We start from the raw sequence: 16241 nt of genomic DNA on the forward strand, positions 1-16241 counted from the left end.
CAGTCTGTGTCAAGCAAGGTCACTGTAAAGCCTGATGCTTTATGGGTTGTTTCATTTATTGTCCTCACTGCAGGGGTTTTCAAAACTCAGAAAAAAAGAAGAAAACAAAGGGAAGGGCCCCACACGCTTCACATTTTCACTCACGAGCTTTCCTGGAGGTGTTTAAGCTGCCTGGCCCCCAACAGGAAAGCGGATATGGCGGCAGAGCGAGGACAAAGCCTTTGCTTTAATAACTGCAATGAACTTGCTTTCCAGGCCTTTAAGGAAAGCCCACCCCACAGTAAATTGCTGGAAGGCCAATCCCTTCACCACCAATTTAATGCTAAGAGTCGATGACGTTCATCAACTCTGACAGCATTTTGGTAAACGACGGCTCTGTTGATTAGGCCTCTGTCCACCCAAGTATTACAAGTCTGAGGAAGCCATAAATCTTCATCCTCTGATAGCAGCAGAAAGATCTAAGGCCGAGAAGCAGTGGGGGAAAAAAGGACAGCACCAACAAGAGCCATTTATCACCACCAGCCCGATCCACAGCGCAGGCGGCCGCTCGGAAGCCCAGCCCAGTGTCGCCAACTGCCTCCCTGGCTCCCCCAGCACTGGAGAGTCAGGGAAGGGTTTTACGGGTGGAGCGGTCAGCATCTCGCCCAGCATTTGGATGACTCTCTGACCTTCTGGCCCAGGTATCCTCAGGCCCGTGCACCTGCGGCAGCCCCTTCCATCAGGGCAGCTCCACCCAAAAGCGCTTCCTAGTTGGTGGGCAAGACCCTAAGCTGGCAACTCTATTCTACTGGAAGAGGCATTGGGCTTGGTCAGTGGAAAGGTTACGTGGGACTCAAGAGAGTTTAGGGGGCCGCTCAGAGAAACGGGCAAGGTGACAAGTCGGAGGGGGCGGGAATACAACATGGAGGAAGTGGTGCTGGCTGGGGGCTGGCTGTGACCGCTGTGTCCCCTGCTGACCCGGCCACGGCCTGTGTGAATACACCCAGTGACTCTGTGGCCCCACCTGTCCCTCCTGCTGGGCACAGCACACAAGAGGACTGGGTCAGGGCTGTGGTCCCTCTCCTGATGGGGTGGCTTTTGAGAACTGGCGACCAGTGGCCATTGGAGATTCTGCTGCCTTGGCCACTCTGCCTGACCTTGGCCACCTCCAAGGGCGGTGGTACCCATCCAAAAGGATGGAGATAGAGAGACCTCTCTATCCTTCGCACCCCCAAATCTGTCTCCATGTACTTTCCACCATGGAGAAATTTTCTACTTTACTCCACTTCTTGGGGCCAAAGGAAGCCAATCCATTCCCTCTTCCTCTTGACAATAACAGTGCAGTTGGCAAATCGAGTCTATTTACTGTCCTGCCTACAGCCTCCTCGATGAGAAGGTGGGGACCCAGTCCCTGCTCAGGGGACAGCTCTAGGGCAGGCAGGCTTTGAATCGTCTGACCTGGTCCCCACCTCCAGTCCCGGCCGACTGAGGCCTGAGCGGGCGCCTCGTCAGGCTGGCCGGCAGGCCAGGCCGTGACCCGAGTAACAAAGACGAGCTGAGAGACTCAGAAGGTCTCTCTCTCTTGGAAAATTTCAACAAACGAATACTGAGGGAGATAAAAACTGACCTGGAGAAAGCTGAAATGAGAAGGGGAAGCTGGGGGAAGGGAGCAGGTGCAAGGGTGGGGCTGGGGAAGGTAGGGAGAGAGAAAAGGCCCGTTAGGCTTACGGGGAGCCCTGCTTCACAGCCCCCACCTGGTCCTTCCGTGCAAACGCTGCGGATGTATCCAAAACAGCAGCCCAACACACAACTCTGCTGAAAACCCTCCAGGGGAGTCCTCACGTGTAAGATGAAACGCAAGCTCCTTTCTGGGGTCTTCTAGACCCTCTGGCCTATGAGCCCCGACCCGCACACCAGAGCTGGCCTAGCCTGCCTCACTTACTGCTCTGATCCCAGCACCTGCAAGAGTCCAGTAGATGGTCCTGGAATGAATGAAGGACTGAACGAGTGGAGGAAGCCTCTGGAGTGAAGAGCCGCCCTCGGCATCTGCCCGCCTCTCAGCTGATTACAACGGTCACTACCGTTTACTGTCGGCTTCCTCTGTGCCAGGCACCGGTTGGCGCGTTCTACAAACACTGGTCCGCTCACTCAGTCCTCAGCAACTACCCGCTGAGGAGGGTACCATTACCAGCCCCACTGACAGATGAGCAGACAAGCCACTTATCCAGGGCCGTACAGCCAGCAACTGGTAGAGCTGAGGCTTTGAACTCAGGCCGCTGGGTTCCTGAGTCTGTGCTCTAAACCATCTGGACTTGTCTGTCACCTGCCTCCAGGTGCTCCTACCTGAGGGAGCCGACAGCCCCTGCTGATGGACCGCCCGTGACACATACTATACACACATTCCTTCCCAGCAGCCCTGGGAGGCTTTATGGATGCTGAGCGCAAAGCTCGGAGAGGTCACGTGGCTGGCTCCAGGGCACACAGCTAGTAAGCTGTTTGTCTGACTCCAAAGCCCATTCCCTTCTACTCTCCAGGGGCCCAGGTTCAAATGCCCCAGTGAGCCAGGTGGGGAATGGCAAAGGGGGAGGCTGCTGGGGATAAGAGAAGGAGCAGCCAGAGCATGATGACAAACTGCAACTACCACTCGGCCTCGGCGCTAGGGCTCTAAAGGGAGTGGTGGGGACCACGGCAAACAGGAGGGCTGCTCGATGTCTAAACTGGGAACCGCCACTCGGCTGCCACTGACGGCTGCCTTCTGGGCGGCGGCCCAGCACGGGGGCCAGATCTTCCCGTTTCCCTAGGCAAGGAGGAATCGAACTTCTAAAAAAATGTGTAAAATCTTCTGTATTTAAATGTTACCAAGTGATTAAGTCTTTTTAAACGGTGTGAGTCCGAAAACCATTATCTGGGGGGCCAGTTCAGCCCACAGGCTTCAAGCTGTTAACTTTCAGAGTCTACCGGGCTAGCCCTCCGTATGTTGGAGAACAGCTGTTGCACCTTCCCCCCAGGATAAGCAGTGCCCATGTCTTCACAGTCGGTTCTTCCAGGGCAGGAACTGAGCCTGATTTTTTTTTTTTTTTTTTTTTGCAGTACGCGGGACTCTCACTGTTGTGGCCTCTCCCGTTGCGGAGCACAGGCTCCGGACGCGCAGGCTCAGCGGCCATGGCTCACGGGCCCAGCCGCTCCGCGGCATGTGGGATCTTCCCGGACAGGGGCACGAACCCGTGTCCCCTGCATCGGCAGGCGGACTCCCAACCACTGCGCCACCAGGGAAGCCCTCCTGATTTTTGTTTTTTAACCCCAGAGCCTTGCAGAGTGCCTGGCCCGTGGTAATACATGTTCGTTAACTTAATGGATGCCTTCTCTCATCATATGGCTCCCAGTCCACTCACCACTTCTGAAGGTTCCCGGGTTTGTCTCACTCTGAGGGCTGGTCCCCAAAGGACTGTGTGTGGGTGGAACAGAGTCGACGCGAAGGTGGGGGTGTGGCCCCCCAGCACCCATTCCGCTCTCCTCCAAGGGTGCCTTTCAGCTCAGTAGAGGCTGGAAAGCCAGACAGTGCATTTCCCAGCCTCCCTCCCAGCTGGGGTCTGGATTTGACATGGGTGCAGCAGATCAGATGGCCTCATGGAAGGCAGGGACAGCAGAAGGAAGTGACGTGGGAAGGAGGGGACACACGCTGGCTGTTTCTGTGCTAAGCACATGGCAGAGGCCATGAGTGTTTTCATCCATGTCCCACCCTGGCTGGATGAGCTGTGAGCAAGGTCTTTCTTCAAAGTGTCGCTCTAGCAGACACAGCATCACTCTGAGGCCAACGGTTGTGGCACTGGCTTCCTGATTCCTGGATCACAGCTCAGGTGACACATTCCTGAGGCTGATCCCCACCTTCCTTCCTGTGTCCTAGGTAGCAGCTTTCCTGGTAGGTCCACGTTAGGATGCTGGGTACCATTCCTGGAGGCCTGGCTCAGAGCCCATCCTCCCGCTGGATGCAAGCACCCAATTCCCTGCCTTCCATTCATTTATGCTTCAAATAGCCTGAGAGGTCTCTGTTGTTAGCACTGGCTGACCCCTGACGATTCGGTACAGAAGGCCAATTACAGCCTTCATGGCATCAGAAAGCCAGGAAATTAGCCATGATTAGGCCCTGTGAAGTGTGGGAGCACAGGGAGAGACTGCGGAGGGATGCTAATTAATCTTAGGCCAAGTCTTTAAATTGCACAGACTCTGGGGTCAGCCATTAAGTCACAGTCTAAGATGCAAATATGGCTCCTGATAATAGAAGGCACTCAAAACAACTAGGAGAACTCTCTGAAGTGCGATGCGGAGAAAGGCCTCATTATTGGGAAATTAACATTCATTGCTGGGGGCACATGGAAGCCTCCAGGCTGTGTGCCCTGAAGGCCTTGCTCATCAGCATGGAGATGAGGTTGGGCCTTAGCTGGCAGGAACACCCCTCCCCATTTCATCAGAGGCCCGCACACGTCCCTGCAGAGAAGTGAGGACCACTGCGTTTGGAGTCACAGGTCCAGGGTGCAAACCTCAGCCTACGTCCTCCCTTAGCATCTATGGGAGCAAGTCACCTTATTACCTCTCTGCTCTCTGGGCCTCAATTTCTTCAGTGGCACAATGAGGATACTTACGTACCTCCAGGGTTATTACAAAGATGGCGGATAAAGCGTAGGAAACTATTTACCATAGACCCATACGTATGGGCAGTGTGAAATGTTATAAAGCAGTACTTCCCAATCTCGGTGAACAAAGGATTAACACACACACACACACACACAGATATATATATATATATATATATATATACACACACATAGACTTATATGTATGTATATGTTGCTTAAGCCTCATCTCAGACCAAGTGAGCCAGAATCTCTGAGGGTGGGGCCTGAGAATCCCAGGTGATTCGAATGTGCAGTGGGGGTCCCAAGGGTCCCAAGTAAGGCTGAGTAACTGCAGGGGAAGGTGTCAGGACTATATGAGCAAGGACACCGAGCTCGGAGCCACAGATCTAGATTCGAATCTTGACTCTGCCGCTTCCTAGTGGTTGACCTGGGAAAGCTCACTTAACTTTTCTGAGCTCTCGTGTCCTCAGCATCATGAAGAGGAGGGACTTTGGAATTTATCCTATAGGTCTGCTGTGAGGGTAAAGGAGAGGAGTCACGTGGGAGCTTAGCTCACGCCTGGTACTGGCAAGCTGCCAGGTCAGCAGCATCGGTAGCAATCCGAAGAGCAGCTCAGGTCTCTGGGGCAGGGGTTTTGTCTTATCCACCCACCGCATCCATGGCATCTAAGACCACGCCTGGCACATCACAGGTGCTCAATACAAAACAGCTGTACGAATACATCATCATGACAGGGCTGTGAGTGACCTGTGATGCTCCTGAGTGGGGCTGGGGTGGCCCCAGCCAGAAGGGAGGATCATGCCACAGAGTGGGCTGGAGGGTCCCCAGGGCTCCTTTGCTCTCCAGAGGCCAGTGCCACAGGCGGAGAAGGCACCATGGCAGTGCCCAGCCAGACCCAACCCCTGCCCGTGGGGATTCCAAATGCTCTGATTATGTTTCTATTCTCACAATAACCCTGCTGCTTATTCTAAAGTGTGAGCTGGGGCCACCGCCTTGTCTCTGCCCAGGGTTTCCACACCTGGTGCCATCCTCGGCGCTGGACTTTGCTGGGGGCCGTCCGTGAATTGCGTCTTAAAGTTTCTTCAGCTTCTCGAAACAGGGTTTTTCGTCCGCAATCTGCACCAGAGATGAGGGAAAGAGACTTGGTGAGGCCCCGGTGACGAGCCCACACTGATGGTGGTTTTGTAACTTACATCTACAATGCCCGTCAGGGTGCCCAGAGTCTTGTATGTGAAGCAATACACATTTGTAGCACTGTTTGTAGCCAAAAGGCATCAGAAAACAAGCTAAATGCCCAACAAAAAGGGGTGGGGTATCAGTCACAGCACCTCTGTGCTATGAAACAGTAGGTATGTTCCTGAATTGGGCAGGTCTATGTACAAAAGGAACAATCTCTAAGATACAGAAGCAGGGTACATAGGACAGGGCGTACAACAGACCAGCATTAGTATAAAAGAGGGGTGAGGGGAGAGAGATGTGTTGAATGAGTAAATATACTGCTGGGGACCCAAGTACAGAGATTCCTGTTATCTGCACCTCCCTGAAACCTGGACCAGGAAAGGCCAGCTTCTCCTAACTAGCAGGTCAGCCAGACTCCTCCCCCATGCAAGCTAGGAGAGTCCATCCCATTTCCCTCTTTGCCCTGGGGGCTAGGAAACTCATGCTAAACTCTAAGCAGAAATGCAGTGGCTCTCCTAGGGGAAGATTTGAAGACACCACTTTCTCCTTTTATCCCCTTGTTGTTGTATTGACTTCTACTGTCTATTAATAGCTTGGGATCTTACCATACCTGTGAGGCAATGAATTAGAGCACAAGTCAAGATTATTGTGTGCTGGACAGTTTACACTTCTTATGTTGTTTAATCCTCCTGAGAAGCCTGTAAGGTGGGCATAATTACTCCCATTTTACAGAAGAGGAAACTGAGGGTCAGAGAGGACCCAATTGCCAGAGGTCTCAAAGCTAGAAAGTGGCAGAACAGGGTTCGAACCCAACCCTGCCTTGTTCCAAATCCTCTTCTTGTAACCCAGTAGCACACTGTCCTCTTAGACAAAGTGACCCGCCTTGAAGGGCACTCTGGCATTCATTAGCCCCATTTTAAGGATGAGAAAACAAAGTCGCAGAGAGACAAAAATGGTTTCCCCAAAGCAATACAGCCAAACTGGTATCTGACTCCTATGCACTGCCATTTCTTTCATTCATTCAACCACCACCAAATCATTTTCGGTGCCTATATGGGGCCAGCCACTGTGTCGGGTGCCTTCTAGGCCACTTCCCAGATTTTATTTCATGTGTCTTTTATTATAGGACACCTGAAATCCACTTAAAGTCTGCAGAGTATGTATTAACTAAATTCAGACATGAACAGTGGAATCAATTATCACCGGGGTTAGGTACTGAAGTTAAGATGTAGTGAGTGAAAATCAAGTATAATCAAAATTATCCTTGACATTTCCTTAAACGACTGGCACATGAGACCTAGGAAATGTAAATGCCAGGAATTGACTGCTCTGGCCACCTTTGCCCTGGGCGGGTGGAGGCCGAGACTAGTTTAAAAAGAAGTGGAAAAGGATTTCTCTCTCTCTCTCTCTCACTTTCATGTTCTTTCTTTCTGGCCAAGTGGGTAGAGTTAACTTGTATAGGTTAACTAGTTTCTGTGCATGGGGTGTGGCTCCACTGTCCCTAATTTGTCTGCAGAGCTATTGCTGGCCTGTGCTCACCGTGAGTCCCCTCGGTGTGGGAGGCACTTCTGGAGAAGCTGGAGTGGACGGCTTTCCGAGAGGATGTCTTCAGTTCAGAATTGGCCCCGTTGACGTAGACAGAGAACCCGTGTTCCAGGTGCTCCAGCCTCAATTGCATGGGGTCCTTGGCTTTCAAATGCTTTAATATCCTGGAAGAGAAACGATTGCTGGCTTCTCATTCTAGGAGCCTGGGCCACCGCCCACCCCCATGCGGGGAGGGACCTGCTGCTCTGATAGCCAAGCGTCTCTAATCCGAGGCCGGGTGCCCGGTGCCCAGCTGTTCATCCATAAACAGCCCTGAGAGGCCCATTACACACATGCAGGAGCAGCGACAGGGAGGCTGTTCCAGACCCTGCAGGGGTGTTTCTGCTTTTCATTCTGAGGCTCAGACATACGTTAGCAAAACCTTGGGCACCCAGCCTCGCCCCCAAGGTGGCTGAGACAAAACAGGCACGTGTGCACGCTGCTACACACAGCCCGGATCTCCAGGGATGATCCCAATTTCGCGCATCTCAACTTTGCGTGGATAGCAGCCCTTTGTTCCACGTGTAACAAAACGCGGTCTAAGCCTGTGTGAGAGAGATTGCACGGAACACATACACACATCAGGAAACAGCCGTCATCAGGCTAGGTGGACTGATTTTTGGCTTCAGGAAATAAATGTGTTCTCAAACACTCACCCCCTGATATCCCAAATGTCATTATTTTATATTCTGACGCAGTTTAAAAACACACCAGTGCAGGCTTTGCTCAAGATTAATGATGTGGTGATCACACCCTTCGGCTAAAAGGGTCTTGGCGTGAGCACGGCCGGGTCCGTTGTTCAGCTTTCTCTAAAGCCCGACCTCGCACCCTGGCTTGGTCCTTTTCTCCCCAGTCCTGATGTTCATTGCCGTAAACGGTGTGCAGTGTCCTCTTCGGAATTGCTCTCGTGTGACGCCAAATCCTTCAGCACCTTTACAGACACTTTTAGGCACCCCGCACAAACCAGAGTTATTTCCGCACAAGAATAAATACAACCAACCAACCATCATGGCAACAAATGTGCATCCTCTTCAGTGATTAAGTAAGTTCCCACCAAATTAGCAAAATGTAAATTTAAAAAAATAATAGTAATGGTAATCACATAAAGGGTAGAAGGCCAAACCCTGTTCTAGATGCTTTGCGTATAGTCAGTTCTCATTATTCACAATAGTTATGTTCCATAAAGTTGCCGCAAACACTGAATTAGTGAATACTGAACCACTGTTCCTAGGGGAAAATACAGGATTTGGTTCCTGTGAGCCTCTGGTCACAACATTTTCATCAGCCGATCAATACAAAACCTTGCTTTATGTGTGTTTCTGTTTAAAGGCGCCTTATTTAATATGTACTTAATACAATAACACCGAACTCATGCCAGCAGCACTTCAACTCATGAGTGAAGGAAGCTTATCTAACACGTGTATTTTCTCCGTAAGGGACATCATAGCCTTCTTGGGCTTAGAAATAAATGCGAGACACCACTTTACCCCTGTGCCAGGGGGGCCAGTTTAAACAGCAAAGTCATCAGTGAAAAGCACAAAAATATAAAAAAACATGGTGAAACGGAGCAGGACCCTATGGTCTATGCCCCCAGGTCCTCAGCCTGCCTTTTGTCTGTGGAAAAACTTTAGCCAAAGAATAAATTTCATCAGAGAAGTGAGAAAATGCAGAAACAAAGGGAAACAGTCCAACAAGACCTTTAGCTCCTTCTCAAGGGCTGTAGGTAATATTCTGAGCCATATCCACTGAGCTGTCTTATAGATACTGAAAGCCCCACCAGGTGGAAGAAGTTAACTACATGATGACCGGACTGTAGCCATGACATAAGCTCCCACAATTCCAAGAACTGGCCTCCAAGAAATGGGAACAAATCAACCCTGGAACCAAGGACTAACTGTACTTAGAACAATCAAGATGACGCTGGTCAGACCACCGCAGGACCAATTTCAAGATGACTGTCAGAGCTGACTGTGCTGTTTCTGCCTGTAGCCCCCTCCCTCCGTCTATAAAAGCTCTTGCCCACTGACTGTCAGTGCGGGGGGAGTTGGCCTTTGGTCAGAAGTCCGCCCTCCCCTCTGGTTGACGGCATCTGAAATAAAGCAAACTTTCCTTTCCATCAGCCTGGACTCTTTATTGGCTTTTGGGTGGTGAGCAGCTGGACCCCACTTTCAGTTACAACAGCACTAAGTAAAACATGAAAAGGACACTTTACATTGTAAGATCTGAAACAAGAAGGCAGAGTGTTCCCTTGTTCTACCTTAGCTGGGAACGTGTGTGCTGGGCAACTAAAATTTTTTTGCCATCTGCATGTGCCTTTGAGTGACCACAAAAGCATTGCAAGTATTGATTTGGAGGTTACAAATAAATTTTAGTGAGTGGGTAAATTTGCAAATATGGAATCTGTGAATAATAAGGACTGACTGTATTAAGACTTTAATCTTTACAACAACCCTGTGGGGTAATTACTTTTCTTAACCTCATTGAATAGATAAAGAAACTGGAGCACAGAGAGGTTAAGTAACTTGCCTAAGGTCACACAGCTAGTATGGCATCAGGGCTAGGATGCAAATTGAAGCAATGTGGCCCCAGAGTCTTCACCACAACAAAGGTGACTTATAAAGCTAGCAAGCTGAAACTGGCAAACTTAGACATTGCTGGAAACTCAGAAGACCTTCTCAGAAGTAATATGAAAATAGAGAAAATGCCATATGCTTGGTCTTTGCCCAGTAAGCAAATTGTTTCTGATCAGGAACAATGGTCAGCATTCAGTCATAACAAAACCATGAAAGCAACTCGAATGTCCAACACTAGGGAAGTGGAAGCCGGGATCTCATGCAGCTGTTAAAATTACGAAGAGTCTGTCAAAACATAGGGGATTATTTGTGATCTGTTCAGTGGGGGGGTGAAAAAGGAAGGATAAAAATGGTATATATGTGATAAGTGCAAAGCTGGAAAAAAGTGTGTTTGTGGACCCATAGTGGAGGGTGATAAATGTGAAAATTAAATCAGCTGTTGAGGGAGGGTGGTGGTATTACTGGTGATTTTTTTGTTTGCTTTTTAAATGTTTCTTTAATGGTTGATACATCCATCTTGCCAATCGTGGCAGGAACGTTTATTACAGACTGCTTATCTCTTGCCAGCCTCGGAAGCCTGGGAGATACCTGATTGTTGGGCAACAGCACAAAACAGAAGGAAAACACAAGTAACTAAGAGACAATTTGCAAACACGGCAGTAGTTGCATTCTCTGGAGCAAACAATCAAAGGGCGCAGTGGGTACCAGCAGTCCCCGGGGAGGGAGAACAGGGAGCCCAGGGAGGGGCGGCACGAGGAGAATCTGACCATCTAGCCAGGGAGTGCCTGCCTTAACTTCCTTCCGGAGACCACCCTGTCTCCTGATGCTACCTTAATGGTCACGGTGGCATCCCGTTATCCAGGCTCTGTGGCTGGCGCTCCACACAGGTCTCTCTTTAAGCAGTGATTTATGAAAATGTGGATTCATGAGACTGATAAATGAGGAGATAATTATTCAGACTGTGAAAGGAATCACTAAAGGAACTCCCCTGCTGCAGCTGAGCACCTCAGCAGTACACATGTGGCATCAAAGAAAAGTGGGTGTTTTTTAACGGAGAGCTTACTTTGCATAAAAAGCTGCCTTTAGTGTCAGGGATTCAGAAAAATCAGATTAAGTCCCTGCCCTTTCGGAGGTGGAGCCCCCAGCCACCCGCTGCCCTGTCACTCTCTATTGCCTTACAGATTCTGTTTGTTTCAGAGCACGTGTCTCCCTGCCTCATGCTATGGAATGGTATCTGTGTGCCTGTTTATTCTCCCTTCCTGCCCCCTGGGTGTGGGGTCCGTGATGAGTGTGAGGAACGGTGAGGAATACTCTCAATATTTCTGGAACTCAAGGTCTAGCAGGAGAGAGAAGGCACGGACGCGCACCCTAATACAGCCACCGTGTGTCTAACCACGTCACAGGCATCGTTTCCACTTACCTCGTGATGGCCTTTGGGGTCACTTGTGCAGAGAGCTCTTCTGTTCAGAAGAGGAGGTGGAGGCACTGTGAGTTAGGGCACAGGGTGTCACGTGAGGGGCTGTGATGGGGGGGGACATGAGATGCTTGACGGCTGGGCGGTCAGGGCACAAGCAGGGGTCCAGGTGGTGAGAGGGCGTAGCTGAGCTCAAAGGGCAGGTGGCGTGTTGCTCACGGGCCTAACCGTGACCGGGTTTATGACTGAACCATCTCGGTCTCTAAGCGCCACAGTTACTGTGTGACTGTGGGCTGGCCACGTGCCTCCTCTGGACCTCATTTACCCCTAGGATCAACTGAGGGGCTCTCTAAGGGTCAGGCGTTCAAGTATTATCTGGACATCATTTGAGAAGGCGTGTTTATCATTAAAATGATGGTGATGACGATGATGATGGAGAAAGTATACTTGGACGGGTGGGCTTACTGTGGACCTCCAAGCACCTCGTCCTGCTTAATCCTTCACTGGCCCAGGGATTAAGTTCCTACCATTGATCTGTTTTATAGATGAATTTGCCCAAGGTCAGAGAGCTGAGGAAGCAGCCAGGATTTAAATTCCAGTCCATGAGGCTCCAGAGCCCGTCTCCCAGCCACATCATTGTGCCATTGCTTGTCTCCTCACCAGGCATCATGCTGCAGGGGCTCCAAGCAAGGAGAGTTCAGAGGAGAAGCAGTGGCTCCCAGGTGGGGGCTTCTTGGAGGTGGTGTCACTGCAGTGCAGCCTTGAAGGATGCAGAGGAGGAAGGCAGTGGTGCAAAGAGCCTGCCATTCCTCCCAGAACCTGGGGGCCCACAGGCTCTGTAATTTGTGTTCTAGGATGTCACCACCCCCCACCCATGTGGGTGGAGGACAGAGCTCCGTACTGGAGGCTCTGCCATTTCCCAGCTTTCGTGACCTTGGGCAATTCCCTACACCTCTCGGGGCCTGTTTCCTCTTCTGTAAAATGAGACCAAGGATGCCTGTGGCTCATGAGGATGGAAGGGGATACCAGATGAATCTCCAGCTCAGAGACGGGCCTGTCCAAGGCCTGCCCTGGGTGCTGGTTCTCCCCTTTCTTCTTTCTGCCTGAATCTCCTCTTGGGGCAGTGGGTTCACCTCTCATATGGGTATGTTTTCCTATAAATTTCCCTCAAACAACCTTTTTCAAAAAGCAAATACCGGGCTTCCCTGGTGGCGCAGTGGCTGAGGGTTCGCCTGCCGATGCAGGGGACACGGGTTCGTGCCCGGTCCAGGAAGATCCCACATGCCGCGGAGCGGCTGGGCCCGTGAGCCACGGCCACTGAGCCTGCGCGTCCGGAGCCTGTGCTCCGCAACGGGAGAAGCCAAGCAGTGAGAGGCCCGCGTACCACAAAAAAAAAAAAAAAAAAGAAAGAAAGAAAAGCAAATAACATTGCTGGATTCTTAGATCTTAGATCTGCCACATCTAGTGCGTATATTACAGTCCCTCTTGGCCGTTGGCCCTTAACTGTTCCTCATATCTCAGCCCTTTGATGATTCTGGTTGCGTTTTCATGAGTCCTGTTGGCCATGATTACATCTTTCCCAAAGCTGAGTGACTAGAATCACTAAGCACCCTCTGGGCGAGGGCTGTACGGGGTGAAACAGGGCGGCCACACCTTCTCCACTCTCTCCGGTCCTCTCCTGGAGCACATGACCACTTTCTGCGCTTCCGGCATAGTCGCAGGTGGCCTTGTGCTCACCTGCCGCTGCCTGGGGAGTTCCTTGAGGGCCAGGGCTGTGTGGTGGGCACCTGTTCTTTTGCCTGTCCAGCAAGTCTCCCCCATCTTCCAAACACAGCCCCTCAGGTTCCCCTTGGGAACCGCTCCCCTCCTCCTCTTACTCCTCGTGGTTTGGGTGAGACTCACACCGTCGCCCAGGTTAATGGGGTGGCCCAGGAGTGGCCAGGCAGACCCTGCCACCCCCACCAGGAACAGGGTGGCGATTGGCTCAGGGATGGGAACGGGGCCCCAGCCAGGCCTACGGGGGCCCTCCTCAGTGCTTTTGCTGGAACTATTAGGAAAGATGTGTTCTCTTCCCCTCGAGGTGGGATGTAAGTGTGGGGCTTCCAGTGGCTGCCTTGACCTCCGTGAGGGAAGTACCTGCCTGAGATGATTCCAACATGAGAAAACAGAACTGAGAGATGGAGAGTGACTGCTTTCAGTGACCCAGTTTGAGTGCCTGGATCCAACTATGCCTGAAGCCAGTGTATCATCCTGGATGTGTTAATTTCACAAGTCAGTACGTTTCGTTGTTTAAAGTCATTTACCTTGGGTTCCTGTCCCTTCAAGCAAAGGAGCGCTAACTAATACAGTCTGTGTCTCCCTCATTGCAATGTTCTTCTTCATACCAGTGGTAATGCTAGGCACTGAGAAGGTACTCAATGGAATCCTGCTGAATGAATAGAAGAATAATGTCACCAGCATCTTGTGGGCAGCTGTGTTCTGGGCAGATGTCTAAGAACTCAGCCCAGTGATTGCACACCCCCTTCTTGGGTCACAAGGCAACGCAGATAAGCAGCCTGGGTTTTCACCTTCCTCTATGCCCAATATAAAGTTTAGAGGCTGGTTTTCTACCCAGTCTTGTAACTACATTTCCAAGTCAATTTCAGTTTATTCCCACAAAAGTCCTCCGTAGTGAACTTAGAGCCATTGGCAACCCTGGCAGGATTCTCTCCTTTTGATTATTGATGACAATGTCAAACAAAACATAAATAAGAAAGTACGGCCCAGCTCGACCACTTCCTGGCTGCATGACCGTGGGCAAATTGCTTGCTGTCCTGGTCTCTGCTTCCTTATCTGTAAAATGGGTGCAATAACTGTACCAATGGGGTTGAGGTGCCTGCCACACAACTGGCACTCCAGCAAAGGTGCCTTTTCAGGCTTCATCTGACGACAGCTCAGGGGCACTCCCACTCTGCAGGTCTCCATTTGGAGGTGTTCTAGCTCTACTTTCTAATTTCCTGTCATCAAGCCAGCTCTCTCTTGGTGACAACACATCCCCCAAATTTTATGGCAGCTCCATGTTGACATATTTTTTAATGGCCTTTGTGCTGCAACCTCATCTCTGGATCTGTTCAGCTATGTTATTGGTCTGTGCCCTTTGATCACGCACGTATTGATCTCTCGATTAATGAGAAGCAATTTGCTCATAAAGAACTATGACGGGGCTTCCCTGGTGGCGCAGTGGTCGAGGGTCCGCCTGCCGATGCAGGGGACGCGGGTTCGTGCCCCGGTCCGGGGGGATCCCACATGCCGCGGAGCGGCTGGGCCCGTGAGCCATGGCCGCTGGGCCTGCGTGTCCGGAGCCTGTGCTCCGCAGCAGGAGGGGCCACGGCAGTGGGAGGCCCGCGTACCGCAAAAAAAAAAAAAGAACTATGACACTCTCCTCCCAGACAAGTCACATGCATATGATTCAATGATCGCCCAGGTGTTCAGTGGCACCATCCAGCCTGCCAGAAACTGAATAAAAACATTCTGTTCCTGGCATTAATGATGACAAAAACCCACATAGGTCTAATCAGCACAAGCCTGGGTTTGAGGCTGCCCCTGGGATGGAGAGACATGAGTGCAGAGCAGCTGGGCACATGGGATGTTGCCTGGCATTTCTGGCTGGTCCTGGAGAGTTGATCTATTCAGAAGTTCTCTATGGGGGGCGGGACCACCTTGCAAGGAGGCATCTGGAATGCGGGCAGGTATTGTTGTCATAGATACTGGGGGTCTTAGTGGAATTAAGTAAAGGGGTGGGTAGGCAGGGATGCTAAACTCCTACAACACATGGGACAATCCCGCACCATAAAAACTTGCCCCATGTGACATGCCACCAGGGCCCCAGTTGACAAGCACCGGGAATCCAGCCCATCACACAAGGCTGAATTCACATTCAGAATAACAACCCACAGACTCTCTTACCTACAGGACCCCAAGCCCAGGCCACAACACAAAGCCCCGCATTAGTACCCCTGTCCTTCCCTGCCCTGCAGATCTGTCTGGGGGACCTACGGAATTCCTCTGTTTGTTTTGTGCTTTGATTTGAATTCATTACCAACATTTTAAAACTCAGGAGACTTCACCACACAAATCCAGATTTCCAGCTTCTCTGGTCACCTTGGAGGATATGGACCCCTTGGCCCGTGAGAGTTCCAGGTGCCCACTGTCCCCACTGAGCCCGCTTCACTCCCTGACTGTCCCCTCCTAGCATCGGAGTTTGCAAACCCAGCTTTCTGTAAGGTTCCAGGCCTGAAGACAAACCACAGTGAACTGCAAATGAACTTGAGCAGCCCTGCAAAGGCATGGAGGACACGATACCCACTCTCTTTCAAACCAGACCACAAGCCTTGACCCCAGTCACTACACGTGGCATGGCTGCAGGCTTTTGTAAGAACCAGCACTCCAGAGTCAAAATCAGGACTGATTGAACTTTAAATGACATCAACCAGCTTCAAACACAAGTGTAAAAGGACTCCTCCTTTATACAACAAGGCATGATTACAGGCTCAGATTTCCAGGGACCTTCAAAGCCTGTGAGATCACAGGTTGGCCTATTCAGGTGACTAATGCACAGGCCCTGCCAAATTCTAGCTTTTCATAGCAAACCCAGCTTCTCCCAGAACCGAAGCAGGGAAGCGAGAGGTGGCTCTGACACGTCGAACAGTTTGCTACAGCTCAATCAAAAGATGCAATTAAATCAGTGAATGGAGAAATAGGAACTGGGATGGCAGATATTATTCCAAGCTTCTGAGTGGAGGGTGATTGCATCCCATTCCTATGTGAGAGAGCCTGCATGCTGTTAATAAATCTAAATAGGATTTTGATTTGGCTAATATGAAGGGCAGCCGTTGAGCG

The 16241-nt window shown here is 50.9% G+C and overlaps 1 protein-coding gene across 4 annotated transcripts in view; it reads right to left on the reverse strand.

Annotated features, from left to right (window-relative positions):
* The window catches only part of KATNIP (katanin interacting protein), a 201243-nt gene that overhangs the window by 133017 nt on the left and 51985 nt on the right, over positions 1 to 16241 (reverse strand). For 3 of the 4 annotated variants that reach the window (XM_089895988.1, XM_022588449.3, XM_089895989.1), the window contains exons 4-5: positions 7332 to 7501; positions 5632 to 5729 (exon numbers count right to left, since the gene is read on the reverse strand). The exons of the other annotated variant lie outside the window; for it this stretch is intronic. In XM_089895988.1, the coding sequence (XP_089752114.1) occupies positions 5632 to 5729; positions 7332 to 7501 (268 nt within the window). The remainder of the gene's footprint in view (positions 1 to 5631; positions 5730 to 7331; positions 7502 to 16241) is intronic. 4 annotated transcript variants of the gene reach the window in all.

The sequence above is a fragment of the Delphinapterus leucas genome, chromosome 15 (assembly GCF_059928025.1).
Source record: "Delphinapterus leucas isolate spDelLeu-1000000601 "Yukka" chromosome 15, BTC_Dleu_Yukka2, whole genome shotgun sequence".
NCBI lineage: Eukaryota > Metazoa > Chordata > Mammalia > Artiodactyla > Monodontidae > Delphinapterus > Delphinapterus leucas.